Source organism: Phaenicophaeus curvirostris, chromosome 3 (assembly GCF_032191515.1).
Source record: "Phaenicophaeus curvirostris isolate KB17595 chromosome 3, BPBGC_Pcur_1.0, whole genome shotgun sequence".
Lineage (NCBI taxonomy): Eukaryota > Metazoa > Chordata > Aves > Cuculiformes > Cuculidae > Phaenicophaeus > Phaenicophaeus curvirostris.
Window position 1 is genome coordinate 7,643,489 of NC_091394.1, and position 15,195 is coordinate 7,658,683.

The window sequence follows — 15,195 nt, forward strand, 5'->3', positions numbered from 1 at the left end:
CTAGTTAAAACAGATGTTGGTTAGAATTTCCCAAACTACTCAACTGTAGACATAACCACGGTTCATAGTTATAGTGAAACTATTGACTAGTCAACTATCGATCTTTCTATTCAGTGGATATCATGCTAACTACTGATTATTAACTGCCTATAGAGAAAACTTTGCTTTTGCTAAGTTATTAATTTTTTGAATCCTCTTTCCTTATTTTCCTGCTCACTTTTCTTTGCTTTTCCTCATCTGCTTTTCGCTTTCCTCATGAACTTTTCCTCACATGTTCCTGGAAATGGCTAATGAGAGGGACAGAAAAGAACTGGAAGAGAGGGCGGGAGAAACACCACAGGTTAAGCAATGCTGGCATTTTTACTGTGGCCTTTAATGCCATCACTAACTAATGTGTCTTGGCTATGATGTCTATGTTCCTAGGACTTGAAAGATTTGAAGAAACTCAAGTGAAACCTGTGTGAAATTGAAGAACTCATCATTGCTGCTGTCATTTCTTCATTTTCACCATTGTCTCTTAAATGCCAAGCGTGTATTTCTACTTTAATGCAATATCGATTTTTAAGTTTGTGAAAATGTCCATATTAATTTAACACTAGCTAGGAAATATTTTTATTTAGTTATCTGAATACAGTTTATAATATTGCTTTGTAGATGTTACCAACTCCCGCTAAATTTCATTACATCTTCAATTTACGAGACCTCAGTCGTATTTGGCAAGGAATACTTACAGTTACATCTGAAGTCTGTCAGAGCATCAGTGTTTTGGTAGCCTTGTTCCAGCATGAGTGCAGACGTGTTATTTCAGACAGGTTCATCAGTCAAAGTGATAAAGACTGGTTTGAAGACATGATGGAAAAGGTAGGCAAATTGTGTTCCAGTATTGCCACAGAAAGAGGTCTATGAAATGTTTCATTACTAAAGCAATCCTTAATGTATTGTTGCAGATTGCTTCTGCAGAACACGGTCCAAATCTATTTGAAGATAAATCCAGAGATTTATACTTTGTGGATTTCTTGCGTGATGCTCCAGAAGCCACTGGAGATGAACCTGATGATGCAGAGTTGAAGGCTCCTAAAATTTACGAGCCTATCCCATCTTTGGATTATTTGGCTGAAAGACTACAGATGTTCATGCAACAATACAATGAAATCATCAGAGGATCAAAGATGGATTTGGTATTTTTCAAGGTATTAGTGCCTGTAATTATATTTAAACAGAAAATACCAAGTCTTTTGCACTTACGTGATCTTGAATGTTTCTGTCAGATCATTTGAGAGCTCAGAATGACCAGCCTTATATCCAATGAGCCTAAACTCTGTAAAGCCATGTTGCTTTCTCCCAGCTGCCTTTGCTCCCACAAATTATTCCATCCCTTTGCAGTTCCCTATCTTTTCTTTCTCTTGCCTTGCACATTGCAAAGCACAACTCATTTGTTTCTACAGGGCACATCGTGAAAGTCATCTTCTATCTCTGAAAGTTAGCTCCTTCTAAAAGGTCACCCAGCTTTAAACTGGGCAGTTTGGTAGATTTTGGGGGTATTTCAGATTAATTCTTGCTCTAAGATAAATACAGCAGTGGAATAAGCAATGTCTGTGGTGTACATGTATTTTACTTTTGGCAGTCTATTTAGAGAGCCTGTAAATAGCTTAACTAAAAGATTGGGGAGGGTGTTAATCCACTTCCTTTCTACTTTTCCTTCTGCCCCCTAAGGGATACGCCCTCGGCTCTGCCACGTACAAACACTGCATATGACATTGCTTCATATGAGCTTGATATGTGGATATTTTTCTTGGGCTAGCCCGGCTGCCCACTGAAGTCAGGGGGGAAACTTCTTGTCGATTTTGATGAGTGGAGGCCGAGTCTTTGGCATAGGCTCCAGAGAAGTCATCTAGCTGTTTAGAGGCAGTTGCTTGGTGATGTGCTTCTAGCTGAGTAGACATTATATTATTTTTACATCTTTTCATCCATTTTTCTCTCAAAACACAGGATGCAATCATCCATTTGATTAAAATATCACGGATTATTCGTACTCCACAAGGAAATGCATTGTTGGTGGGTGTGGGTGGATCTGGAAAACAGAGTCTGACCAGACTAGCATCATATATTTCTGGATACGAGAGCTTTCAGATTACATTAACAAGGTAACACAATGCAGTGTACGTAGACATTTTCTCCTTAATTTGCCATATGAATGTCTCACAACCAACTTAAAGAAATGCAAACCTGTCAGACATTTTATCCCTCATTCTAAACTTCATTTTCAATCAAAAGAGTCTGTGCAAATGTGCAGTCTATACTTGGCAGATCTCAAGTCTTTGTTTTGCTGCCTTTACGCTAGACAAGAAACCAGTCTTTCCTTCAGCATTTGAGTCTGCAATGCACCCTTGAGAAATCCCACTAAAATACCATTTTGCACTAAAGATAACATGGAATAATTCGCTGGTGTATTCTGCATAGTGGGCAAACGCTGATGGTCTGGGGAAATAGTAACTTTATCTATAGATACTTATGTACCCTGGCCGTATATTATGACTGCTACCAATAACACAGTAGTATGTAGTACTGGAATTTAGTAATTTGTAGAAATTTGACATATCTGGGAGTAAATACTGTCTTACATCTGTTTCTCTTTTGACGTATGGTTTACAGGGGTGAGCACTGAGGGCCATCAGTATATATTTCACTCTGCAAACTACTCAACACACTGAGAAGTCTCTTCTTAGAGAGATATATCAGGTCTTTGAACAATGTTATGATGAAAAGAAGGAGAAAGACGTGTCACAGACTTTTCCTGTGTTCCAGAAGGAGGAAGAAGGAACAGTGGGAACAAAAAAAAAAGGAGGGAAAGAAAAAAGGTGTAGAATCACAGAACAGAGTCCCTAGATTTGCAAAATTAAAAATATATGTTTCAGTCACTTAGGAGAGGTTCATCTACTGAAGCTAACTGGGAATGGGCTAAAAGCAGGTAGCTGAAAGTCTGTTTTTACAAGCTGATACTCATCTTTTGTAGCTTGCTACAGGAGGCTGTGGAGGAAGACAGTATTAGCAGGTTCTTAAATGGATACTGAGAGGACAAGATGGACATAGTTTCTATTATTCCTTATACAATGATTATGAATATGGAGGGGGAAGAAAGAAATGAGCAGTGCAGAGTAAATGCTGCCTCGTATTTTTTCACTAAGTAGCATTTCCCATTACTAGTGTTAGGAGTATTGAGCTAGATGGTCTGCTGTTGTGGTAGGATGACAGCTGGTTGGAGTCAATGATCCTAAGAATCTTTTCCAGACTAAATGATTCTATGATTCTGACTCGCTAGGGAAATTCTTATGTTCTTAACTGGAATAGCACGGATCGCTGTAGTAATGGTAGCTGACATGCAAACTGAAGTTAGATTGTTTTACAAGTTCTGCAGTGCTTGCATTAGTGATATTTATATAGCAGTGATAAAGTGGAGCTGGAAGAGAACTAGGAGGTGTTCTATATGGCATATTTGACTTCAAAACACTGTTATTTTTATGTACTGAAGAATGAGACACATTGTGTATGGAAATATTTCTTATGACTCTGAAGAGACTCTTGGAAATAAGAAACTGGTTTCAAAGAAGAGAGATCCTTAATTGCAGCTTTAATTGGCTAAGAACATAAGGGACAATACCTGCCCTTTTATTCATTTTAATTTACTTTATTTGATATTGCATAATCTGAAATCTGTAGTTGAATTTGCGTGGACTACATCTGAATTTTATTTGTATGCACCAGCTGTGAGGTGTGATGTATAAACCAGTGATGGTCTCTTCACTGACAGGGTGGTTGGTCACTGGAACAGGCTCCTCAGGAAAGCGGTCATGACACCAAGCCTGTCAGAGTTTAAGGACTACCTGGACAAGGCTCTTAGTCATATGATTTAGTTCTAGGAAGTCCTGTGAGGAGAAGACAGTTGGACTCAATGATACTTATGGGTCCCTTCCTACTTGAGATATTCTGTGGTTCTGTTTGCAGCGGAGTCCATCAACCCAAGTGATAATGTTCAAATATAATTTCTGATGCTTGATTTCATTTATGCTAAATAACACAATAAAACCCCTCGGTCTTGGCTATTCTTGTCTCTTAATGATTTTCTTTAACCTGCTCTTAAGATCTTCAAAAGATAATCCATCCATATTTACATTATGGTTGCAGATACCAGCACCTACTTGACAACTTAATCCAGCTGTACTAACCTTCAGTTCTAATAAACAGTTTACACCCACAGACTGTAGGGAGGCAAAGCAGCATACTTTCCTTAGACAAAGTATTGTTCTTACCATTTTTTTTCCCAGCATGTTATTCTGTTGATTTCACCTCCTTTCTCATGGTTTATGATACTGTCATTAACTTTTGAAAAATGTTTATGAAAAAAACTCCCAAAAAATGAAACCAGGAGATAAGGTAATAATTTCTTACGAAGCTATTTTCTTGCTTTAAGGAAGCTGAGCTGGATGATTGATATTCCCTAAAATAATCTGTAATTTTTTTTTCTTTCTTTCTTTAATCCTTTTCTATCCCAGAACATATGCCACTAATAACCTTTTGGATGATCTGAAGATCTTGTACCGCACAGCTGGGCAAAAAGGAAAGGGCATCGTCTTTATATTCACAGATAACGAAATCAGAGATGAATCGTTTCTTGAGTACATGAACAATGTTTTAGCTTCAGGTGAAGTCTCAAATCTTTTTTCACGAGATGAAATAGGTGAAATCACACAAGACCTGATACCAGCAATGAAGAAGGAGTATCCAAGGCGTGCTCCCACTAGTGAAAATCTTTATAATTACTTTCTTGCTCGAGTTCGTAATAACCTGCATATCGTTCTTTGTTTTTCCCCTGTTGGGGAAAAATTCAGAACTCGTTCACTCAAATTTCCAGGTCTGATTTCAGGCTGTACCATGGACTGGTTCCAGTGCTGGCCTAAAGATGCTCTTGTAGCAGTTGCACAGCATTTTTTAGTTTCCTACCATATTGAGTGCACAGATGAAGTGAAACAGAGTGTTGTTAACACTATGGGAACTTTTCAAGACATTGTAGCTGAAAAATGTGTTGAATACTTTGAACGATATAGGCGACGGACATTTGTAACTCCAAAATCTTACCTGTCCTTCATTGGAGGCTACAAAGCTATTTACGAAGAGAAGTTTGCCAACGTCAGAAGTTTGTCTGAACGTATGAGAACAGGTACTGTAAAATCTATTTGATTTTTGTTTCTTTATTTGTTTCTCAACAGAGGAGAAGAATCTGAGTAAACGAATTAATTTAAATCCATAAAAGCTCACTTTCCTTTGGAAGCAGACTGATATGTTTTTGGCTGTGTTGTGTGTGATCACAAAATATGTGGAGGTTTTCTTTCAGTGGACTTTGTGAATGTAGCAGGTTGCAGATGAATTGTGAAAATAGCATTAGTTAGCAGCTAAAATACCTGAGAAGAATCTTTGTTGGCTGTGTGTGTGCATGCCAAGGAAATACTTGAGATCCTAATTTTCACATTTAAACGTGCTAAACGTAAATCTGAGGAAAGGTAAGTAAATGTTTGAATTCAGTCACTCTGAAGAACCTTTTAAAGAAACAGTTATATGCCAACTGTAAAATTTCTAAAATACTGCATTACACAAGGTCATACAAAGTAAACAATTAAACAGTTTCTGAAACTGAGTGCTGTTTGGAGGTAAATGTGGATTTAAAGTGTTTCCTCTCCCAATGTTGCCAGTTGCAGAACTGAACTATGTATAACACATCTCCAGGCAGTGCATGGCAGGCTGCCTGGAAGGGCTATATGTGCTTCTTTTTGAGAGTTAGAAAGATTTATGTGATTTATGCATTTAGATGCATGCATTTTGTATACAAAGATTTTTATACTTGGAGCTTTTCAAGGTGATTTTCTCATGGCTCAGTAAAAATGTTGAAGCATTGCATAAAGAATCTTTAGTTTCTTGTACCCACATCCCATCCAGATTTTCATGTAGTGTTGAATTTAGAAGTTCAGCCTAGGCTCCTTGTGTTTTCAGGATGCCAGGTTCCTCCTCTTTGTTTTGTACAGAGAGGACTGTCTAGTACTTCTCATAGTCTCATGGATTTCTGAAATTGCATACATAATTCTTAAGAGTGTCATTCACAATGCTAATGCTTCTCAATATGTGTGGTTTGTATTTAGTGTCCCTCTCATATATAAGATTATAAAATGAACGATCAAGTGACAGATTCTGAAGACTTACCCATTTAAAAAAAATGAAAAGAGAAGAAAAATCTTTATATAGCAAGTGGATATTACCCCTGCTTAATTTTGATGTTCAGCAGATGCGATCACTCACTGGGGTTCCTAAATACTAATCCGAGTAACTTATTTTAAGTATTCAGATTGCTTCAATGAGGTCTGTCTTGCAATATGGCTTCCTGTTGCTAAAATGGAATTTGGTCAACGTAGGTCTTGCAAAACTGATGGAAGCTGAGGTTTCAGTAAATCAGCTCTCCGAAGAGTTGGTGATGAAGGAGAAAGATTTGGCTGTAGCTTCAAAAAAAGCTGATGAAGTTTTATTGGAAGTAACTTTGAAAGCCCAAGCTGCTGAAAAAGTGAAAACGCAGGTGCAAAAGGTAAAAGACAAGGCTCAAGCCATTGTGGATGACATTGCTATTGATAAAGCAGCAGCAGAAGAGAAGCTTGAAGCTGCAAGACCTGCATTGGAAGAAGCTGAGGCAGCCCTGCAGGTCAGAATCAAAGATGTTGTGAACATGTGTGTAGTTAATTATTGTTTTTTGTAATAATATAGCTTATGCTTCTGATTAAAAAAAAAACTGAAGCAATTGCATTACATATACAGTCCTCCCAAAAAAATCTTTCTCTAGCATCAAGTGATTGCTTATATAAATGGATTATTTTTTTAAATTATTTTTTAGACAATAAAACCTTCTGACATTGCAACGGTTCGTAAACTGGGTAAACCTCCTCACTTGATAATGCGAATTATGGATTGTGTGCTCCTTTTATTTCAAAGAAAAATAGACTCAGTAACACCTGATCAAGAGCGTGCATGTGTGAAGCCATCGTGGACTGAGGCTCTGAAGTTAATGAATAATTCAGGATTTCTTAGCATGTTGCTTACTTTCCAGAAGGTAAGAAGTTAATAGTGGCCCTATTATTCCCTTAACTAACTTTAGAGATCATTTGAAAGTGTCTTCTACCCTCAAAGGTAGTTTGAAAGAGCTGATTCTTTCATGTACCTGTAGTTATAGATACTTTGATGACTGTATTCCTCTCCATTTTCATTGTTCGTTATTCAGTAAACTTTCTCCTGGGCCACACAGTGTTGGTGGCAGACACAAGTATCCCAGACAGTACATCAGATACTGAGAAACTTAAGAGGTATCTTTATTCAGGCAGTTCCTACTTCTCAGTAGGAATTTGCCTTAAAGGAATCAGTGTTGATTTTTCAAATAGCTCACTATCTCCAGTGCTACCAGGTCTTTTTGCATATAATGCACTCTAGAACTTGATCTCCAGAGTTGTTTGGTGGGGAGCAAGAAAAAAATACAGAAGAAAAAGAGCATCCTGTCAGGAAAAATACTGAAATATTTGGAACTTCTGGGGTCCTTTCACTATAAAACTAGTGAAACACTGAATGAACTGAGAGTCTTAGTATCAATTATAAGAAAAACAAAAACAACCACAGATTTATATTTCTGTCAGGACAGAAACTTGTCCCATTTACAGCATGATTCATTGGACCATGAGACAAGGGAAATTTCTCCACAGGGAAGAGAAGAAAGGTATCACAGGCAGCTGGAGCAGAAAAAGAGCTAGCCTGCACTATGAAATGGCAAATCATGGCCCAGCTTTAAAAGACAGAGAGCCAAGCAGGTTTTGGCAAACCCCATGTTGTCTGCAATGTTGCAGAACATGCTGTTTCATTTGTACACTGATTTATATTTTTTTTATCTGCTTCAGCTGTGCTTTTTGCTGATGCCTTCTGTAAGCTACTGCAGTGCTTTTATTGTGCAGATGAGGCTTGAAGCCATGTTTTTCACTCTCCCCAGGAGCTGTTTCTCCCAGTGAGCCATGTTGACAAGGTGCCATGTGGGAACTTGCACTGCCTCTGTAGGCAGCCTCTTCCTGGGGCTGTCAATCTGGTCACTTTTCCAACTGCTATCTTCACTGAACAGAAAGAGGAAATTAGTTTAAAGATAATGAGGACTAATTATACACTCCTTACTCAAGCTTCTCTCTCATGAGGCTTCCAGTTTTGGCACTTATTAATAGTGTATGTGTTTGTGGTGGTAGTTTGCAATGCATTTAACTTTACTCAAAGGAGTCAGAGCAACCTCTGTGGGACCAAGTTCTTGCAGGAATTGATACTGATGAATGTGATGAAGAACACTAGACTGTCCCTGATGACATACTTCACATGCTGTTCTCCTGCCTCATTTATTGTTTCTGAGATTGGCTATACATGAGAAGAAAGCTCATTGTGTCTGGAGCTCTGAGTAGATTACACCAATTACTTGTTTGTGAGATTTTTGTTCTCTCCTAATTTTTTTTAGGCAAGGAAGGTTATTGGATGAAAATAGTTCCTTGGGTTTAAAATTCATTACTTAGAAAAATACTTCATTTTTCAAGCTCTTGAACCGAAATTTAGAGCACTGCTGACTGGTCTTTGTTTCATGTTTGCCAGCTTGCTAGCTCACAATTTTAAGTAGGAGAATGGAAAAAACAAAAAATTCGTCCATTACTTCACATTTTAGCAAATGCTCATAGTGAAAACATCACTATGCCTGGTCTTAGAAATAACAGAATTCAAGTCTTTGTTATTATAGTAACTAGGGATCAAACAAGTACAAGACAGTCCTTTCTGCTATGTAGAAAAGCAGGAAAAGGGTTATATTGCTTGACAGTATGAATGGAGGATGATGTTAGATGCATTAGAAGAAAGGCATTAATACTTTGCCAAAAAAAGGAGGATTCTTAATACCTCTGTTGTTGAGCAACTATTGTTGCCCTGTATAAGCTCATCTCTCTACTTGGCTTAAGGAGGTGAACTCCATTTTCTGTTGGCTCTTACATAATTATGGATTAACCACCATCATCAAAGATCTAGCTTTTCATGTTCTCAGGGTGGGGGGTGAAATCTGAGATTAAAATAATGAAGTGAATAGCTCAAAGAAATCACTTTTACCATTACGGAAAAGGGTGAGCTTCAGTGAAGTGAAGTCAGTGCCTTGCAGTTTCACTCTTTTCCTTCCCAAAGCTGCATGTTTGACTCCCGTAGCTATGTTCACACTGATGCCTGTCTGATGCCATGGTGAGCTTGTTCAGGGAACTAATCTAGAAGAAAACTAATCACTAGTATGCTGAATCTGATTTCTGTTGTATCAGGTTCTGAACTAGCCTGCTGAGCATTGGTGATGGTGGTAAAGATGGTGCAAGAATGTCTGGTTGAGGGGGAGAGGAAAGAAGGTACAGTGGTCTGGCACCAATAATTCAGATAATTCAGCTTAAGTTGTCATGGAGCTATGAGTACAAATAATGTCTGTAAATCTTATGCATCAAATATGGATATTAAATGCTAACACAAGTCAGTCTGTTGCAATGGAAGTAGGAGCTATTTTCACTTGAGTTCACAGAAAAAAACTAATCTGTCCTTTCTAAGAGTGTTGTTTTGTTCATTTCTTCTGTAAGAAGTGGTAGCACCATGTTTTTTTTTTAAAGAAAGATGTTTCTGTGAAGCAGACTTTATTCTTAAAATCAATTTAAAAAATATTTTTTTCCTTTCCATTGACTAGGACTCAATTACAGAAGAAACTGTGGAGCTTTTAGAGCCTTATTTGGTTATGGAAGATTATAATCTTGAGACTGCTAAAAAAGTGTGTGGAAATGTAGCAGGTCTTTGCTCATGGACACAAGCAATGGCTTACTTCTATGGTATTAATAAAGAAGTTCTTCCTCTTAAGGTATTTCATATAACTCATTTTATTTTTCCTCAGGAATGACTATAATTAAATAGAAATAATGTTGCGTTATTTTGGCTGAAACAGTTACATCAGTTGCAAGAGATTCTTGCTTATTCACATCCAGTTGTGAACTCTAGCACATAGAGGGTAAATATGTGAGGGCAATGAGTTTATATATAATAAAGTAGGCACCTGCCATAGAATTCTGTTGTAACATCGCACGGCAGCAGAAAGGGAGCAGCTAACTGTGTCTGCATTCCTGCAGATAGCTTTATTGTCTTGGAAATGTTTCATTTCTGAACATGTTGGGAAAAAAAGGACTGAATATTTATATAGTGATTCATAGTTATCACTTCTACAGGGAGATTTATGGCTCTTTTCTGAAAAAATACATTCAATTGGTTATGCTTCAACTGTACTTATGTTCAGTCTCCTTTTGTGTTAGCAATTGTATCAATGGTACATTCAAAACTCTTGGCATATTCTTTTAGTATATCTGGACAGATCTGATTAGAACTCATTAAAAACATGATATTTTTTATTCTGGTAACTGATAGAGAAGGCTATATTTCTGTGATGTATAAGTAGCAATTCACTTTTCAAATAATGGGATATTCACTAATGAAAACATAATTTGAAATGTGGCTAGTGAGAGCTATAAAAGAGAGCAAAACCTAGAGGAAATAGTGGCTTTATGTGCAGATGCAACTCTGAAAGCTGGAGAAGTGCTCTTACAGGCTATGACTTAAGATTGCGTATAAATTTAACTTTATATTAAATTACTTACATTCTTGTCGCGCTGTAGCTGATAAAAAACCGAGCATGCATTTCTTGGCAAAGCAGTGCCTATTGTCAGGTATAACAACAGTCACAAATATTTTAAAACTGAAGATGACAGAGAGAGGAAGTGTTAAAAGTATGCAGGAGATATTGCAGGAAGCACTGGAGTGGTGCTAAGAAAATAATTGAAAATAAATGTACAATTAAGCTGCGTAAAGTACTAGCACAGGCTAAATCATCCAGTGCTAAAAGCAGTTTTACTGAATGAATTAATCAAGCTGCTTTATTCTAGCTGCTGTTCTAGGAGATAAACCCCCTTCAACACCTGCGAAATTCATCCAATATATTTTTAAATTGCATATTAACTGAGTCTTAGTGCCTCATTTATCTTAAGTGTGACAACTTGTGAAAACTAATTAATAGTAAGTTATATTTTAGTGAATATAGTGTGCAAAGATTAACTCATTCCTAGAAACAGATGTGTACATTCTTTAGATATATGGCCTGCAGCCTTAGGGTCGTTGTTTAGAATCAAGTACAGAAAGTAACCAAATGCTGCCTGCAGATACAATACTGTGTTGTTTCTTATCATATAGTGGTCACCATGTGTGTACCGTTTGCCTGTAAAACCTTCAGCATGACCGTGAGCCATTCCTCTCTAGCTTGTCACCTAGTAAAGAAACTTGTTTTATTAACCTGATAATGCTGAAACACTATCTCCTCTTTACCCATTAGTTGAAAAATATAACAGGTTGAAGAAGCCCTGGATTTTGCTGTGATTCTGTTAGCCTCCAATTAAAATACTGTGTATAGGGGTATAATTTTCCTTAGAGATATCTCCAGTGATTTTAATTAAGTTCTTCTAAGGCTGTTATGATGATCAAGGGAAGTTTGTCTACAGTTTATAAAATTCTGTTTGATATTGAGGGTTCTACTTGTCAAACTTAGTTTTCAATATGAGATTGTATTGCCTTTTCTGCTTTCATTTGTCTCCATGCTGAACTACCACAGCAGGCAATAAGAGGGAATCTTGCACCTGAGGTAGAGATAATAGTCAAGGAGTGTCAAAATTTGATGGTTGTCCATTTAAATAAGTGTGTCCTTGTGAAGGTGGTGCCCACTGGGCAGGAAAACAAGCATTCAAGTCTTACTTCAAGGCCTGCTGTGGAAGGAAAACAAATATGCTGGGAGTTGAAGGGGAGGATTAGATCACCTAACAAAAGAGATTGAAGTCAGGACGTGTAACTGAATGGAAATAATGGAGAATCTTTCAGCATTCAGTAGAGGCTGTGAAAAGCAGATAAGAGGCTTGATCTCTGTGCCTTTCAGAGGCTGCTTTAATCCCCAAAATGATCAGTGATAGCAAAGAAATTGAGGCCAAGATTTTATTAATGTCACTCTGCATGGATCTGTTTGCATGTGTACATGTATACATATATATATGTGTATAATTTTTTCAGATTGGTGAAGTAAAAACATTGGTTTTGGAGTGTCTGCATAGCCTGTGTATGCGTTTGCCGCTTTTATAATGTTCCCTAAATAAGGATGAATCCAAACTTATTGTGATATTGAGACTCTGAGAAAGTTGATACAAAAGTGATAGGGTGTCTGTGTGAAAAACCTGCAGCGATCTGGAAAAGGAGCAGCTTGAGATCGCATTTCCGTGAAGAGCTGTCAGTCAGATGCCATGAGCCCGGAACAGGACTGAGGCGAAAGGCAAAGGTGGTCACCCACCACATCCACAGAGGCTCGTGAGCACAGTGACAGTTTCCAAGTGCAGGAAGCCTTCTGGCCTGATCCAGCAATTGTGAGTGCTCAATAAACTGTAAGATCAATGAACTTGAAAAGCTACAATTCCTGAAACAAGACAGATATTTAAGAAAGCCCAAAACTTCCTTACCTGTAGTGAACTATAATATTTTAGCTGTTTTTTTTTTCTTCTTCTTATGGGTTCTCCTACTCCTAGTAACATTTCCTGAATTTACTGAACAACAGCTGTTCTTCAGAGTGATCTGAGCTTGGTCTGGTCATTCCATTCAAGAGCAAGCATAGCATTAAATGGTATGAATTTTTTTTATTGGGGAAGCCATTTTTATTTTTATTTGAATGCCTTCCTGGATCAAGGCCAGATACACTTGGTGCTTTGCAAAATCAAGTGTGCAGTGAATCAACAAGAAACTTATGGCTATGTCAATACTAATAAATTATACTGTACTGGAGATTTTTTCTAGACACTGGAAAGTGATCATCTGTACTGTTAAATTGCTCAAATGATCCCTAGTGTGAACTTGGTCTTGGTTTAGCAGTGTTTCCTCAGCAATCTCTGGGCACCTTTCAGGAACTAGCTGGGTCCAAGGACCATTTCCACAAGGCTGTTTGCATGCAGCTGAACTGTTTTAGAGGCTGGAAGAGCTTAATGTGAGCTGCTTTACGCTAGAGAACCTCATAGAATCACCAGGTTGGAAGAGACCCACTGGATCATCGAGTCCAACCATTCCCACCAATCTCTAAACCATGCCCCTCAGTACCTCATCCACCTGCACCTTAAACACCTCCAGGGAAGGTGAGTCAACCACCTCCCTGGGCAGACTGTTCCATTGCCTAATGACCCTTTCAGTGAAGAATTTTTTCCTCAGTGCCAGAGAAAGCTCCTAGGCATGTTTAATTTAACAGTATAGCTGTGGACTGTAATTACGTGTTTATTTGTCCTGGTTTTATGAGGAATGCAGAAAGGTTAAAAGGGGCAGGATCATCTCACTGCCTACTTTGAAGTCCTTTCTGAGGGTATCTTGGAAGAAGGAGAAATATCTCCTTAACAATTTTGTCTCTGGCCTCTGTTGACGCAGTCTCAACACTTTCCTCCATGCAGACAGACACAAGGGAGCAGGTAAAGGCTCTGGCTGGAGCAGATGTTGAGAGGATTGTCTGTGTGGTACTCCCCAGTGCCAATGGCAAGACAAGGCTGAAATTGCTGCTCTCACACAAGCCTTGGCGTGTTCTAGCATAGCCCCTCTCCATGGGAGTGCAGATAAGAGTGTTGATCGCATGTCTCAAATCCTCATGATTCATTCACATAAAATCCATTTATTCAGGCTTTCATACTGCATCCAGCTGAAATGGTGAATCTTTGCCTTGCTGCATGACTCAAGAATGAAATGAAGGTTGTGAAGCTTGTTCACATAGCAATGCCACTACAATTAGAAAGGCTACAGTGGTTCTTCGTGGTTGGGAGACACATTTCCTGCCCACCTGTAATCGGCTGGAAATGTTTGTATGAAGCTGCTTGTGACTGTAATAGCCTTCTTTTGCAGGAGATTCTCCTTGGCAGCAGAACTTGCCTCCTGCTTTCATGGCAAAGCTCTGCACAGGAAACTGCCAGCTAACCTGACAGTGATGTCAATACGAAAGCAGTGTTTGTACCCATGTAATGTTGAAAAATGGAGTTGGAAAGAAAGACAGAGAATGACTGAATAGTGATGACTTCATAGGGTAATCTGAAACAACTGTACTTTCTGCCTTTGAGAACCACATAGGTGGTCACCCTGGTATGTTAGTAGTCATTCTTGTGCAACGGACCATTATTCAATGCCTCTTGTTCTTGTGGGAGACTTCAATCTTCCTGATATCTGCTGGAAGTACAATAGAGCAGAAAGGAAGCAGTCTAGGAGGCTCCTGGAGTGCGTAGAAGACAACTTCCTTGCACAGCTGGTGAATGAACCAACAAGGGAAGGTGCCCTCCTGGACCTGCTGTTTGTGAACAGAGAAGGCTTTGTGGGGGATGTGGCAGTAGGAGGACGCCTAGGACAAAGCGATCATGAGATGATAGGATTTTCTGTTCTAGGTGAAGGGAAGAGGGTGGTTAGCAGGACAGTAGCACTAAATTTCCAGAGGGCGGACTTTGAACTCTTCAGAAGGCTGGTTGGCAAAGTCTCATGGGAGGCAGTACTCAAGGGCAAGGGAGCCCATGAGGGCTGTGAACTCTTCAAAAAGGAAATCCTAGCAGCTCAGGAGAAAGCCATCCCCGTGTTCCGGAAAAAAAGCTGGCAGGGAAGAAAACCTCTGGGAAAAAAAGCTGGCAGGGGAGAAATGCCAATGGCATCTTGGCCTGTATCAGAAACGGTGTGACCAGCAGGTCCAGGGAGGTTATTCTCCCTCTGAAGTTGGCACTGGTGAGACCGCTCCTCGAATCCTGTGTTCAGTTCTGGGCCCCTCACCACAAGAAGGATGTTGAGGCTCTGGAGCGAGTCCAGAGAAGAGCAACAAAGCTGGTGAAGGGTCGGGAGAACAGGCCTTATGAGGAGCGGCTGAGAGAGCTGGGGGTGTTTAGCCTTGAGAAGAGGAGGCTGAGGGGAGACCTCATTGCTCTCTACAACTCCCTGAAAGGAGGTTGTGGAGAGGAGGGAGCTGGTCTCTTCTCCCAAGTGACAGGGGACAGGACA

At 39.0% G+C, this 15,195-nt stretch overlaps 1 protein-coding gene across 1 annotated transcript in view; it reads left to right on the forward strand.

The window, feature by feature from the left end:
• The window catches only part of LOC138718786 (dynein axonemal heavy chain 5-like), a 148,716-nt gene that overhangs the window by 82,162 nt on the left and 51,359 nt on the right, over positions 1–15,195 (forward strand). The window contains exons 53-59 of the mRNA XM_069853348.1: positions 655–861; positions 948–1,190; positions 1,990–2,144; positions 4,551–5,215; positions 6,459–6,739; positions 6,929–7,144; positions 9,809–9,976. Coding sequence (XP_069709449.1) covers positions 655–861; positions 948–1,190; positions 1,990–2,144; positions 4,551–5,215; positions 6,459–6,739; positions 6,929–7,144; positions 9,809–9,976 — 1,935 coding nt within the window. The remainder of the gene's footprint in view (positions 1–654; positions 862–947; positions 1,191–1,989; positions 2,145–4,550; positions 5,216–6,458; positions 6,740–6,928; positions 7,145–9,808; positions 9,977–15,195) is intronic.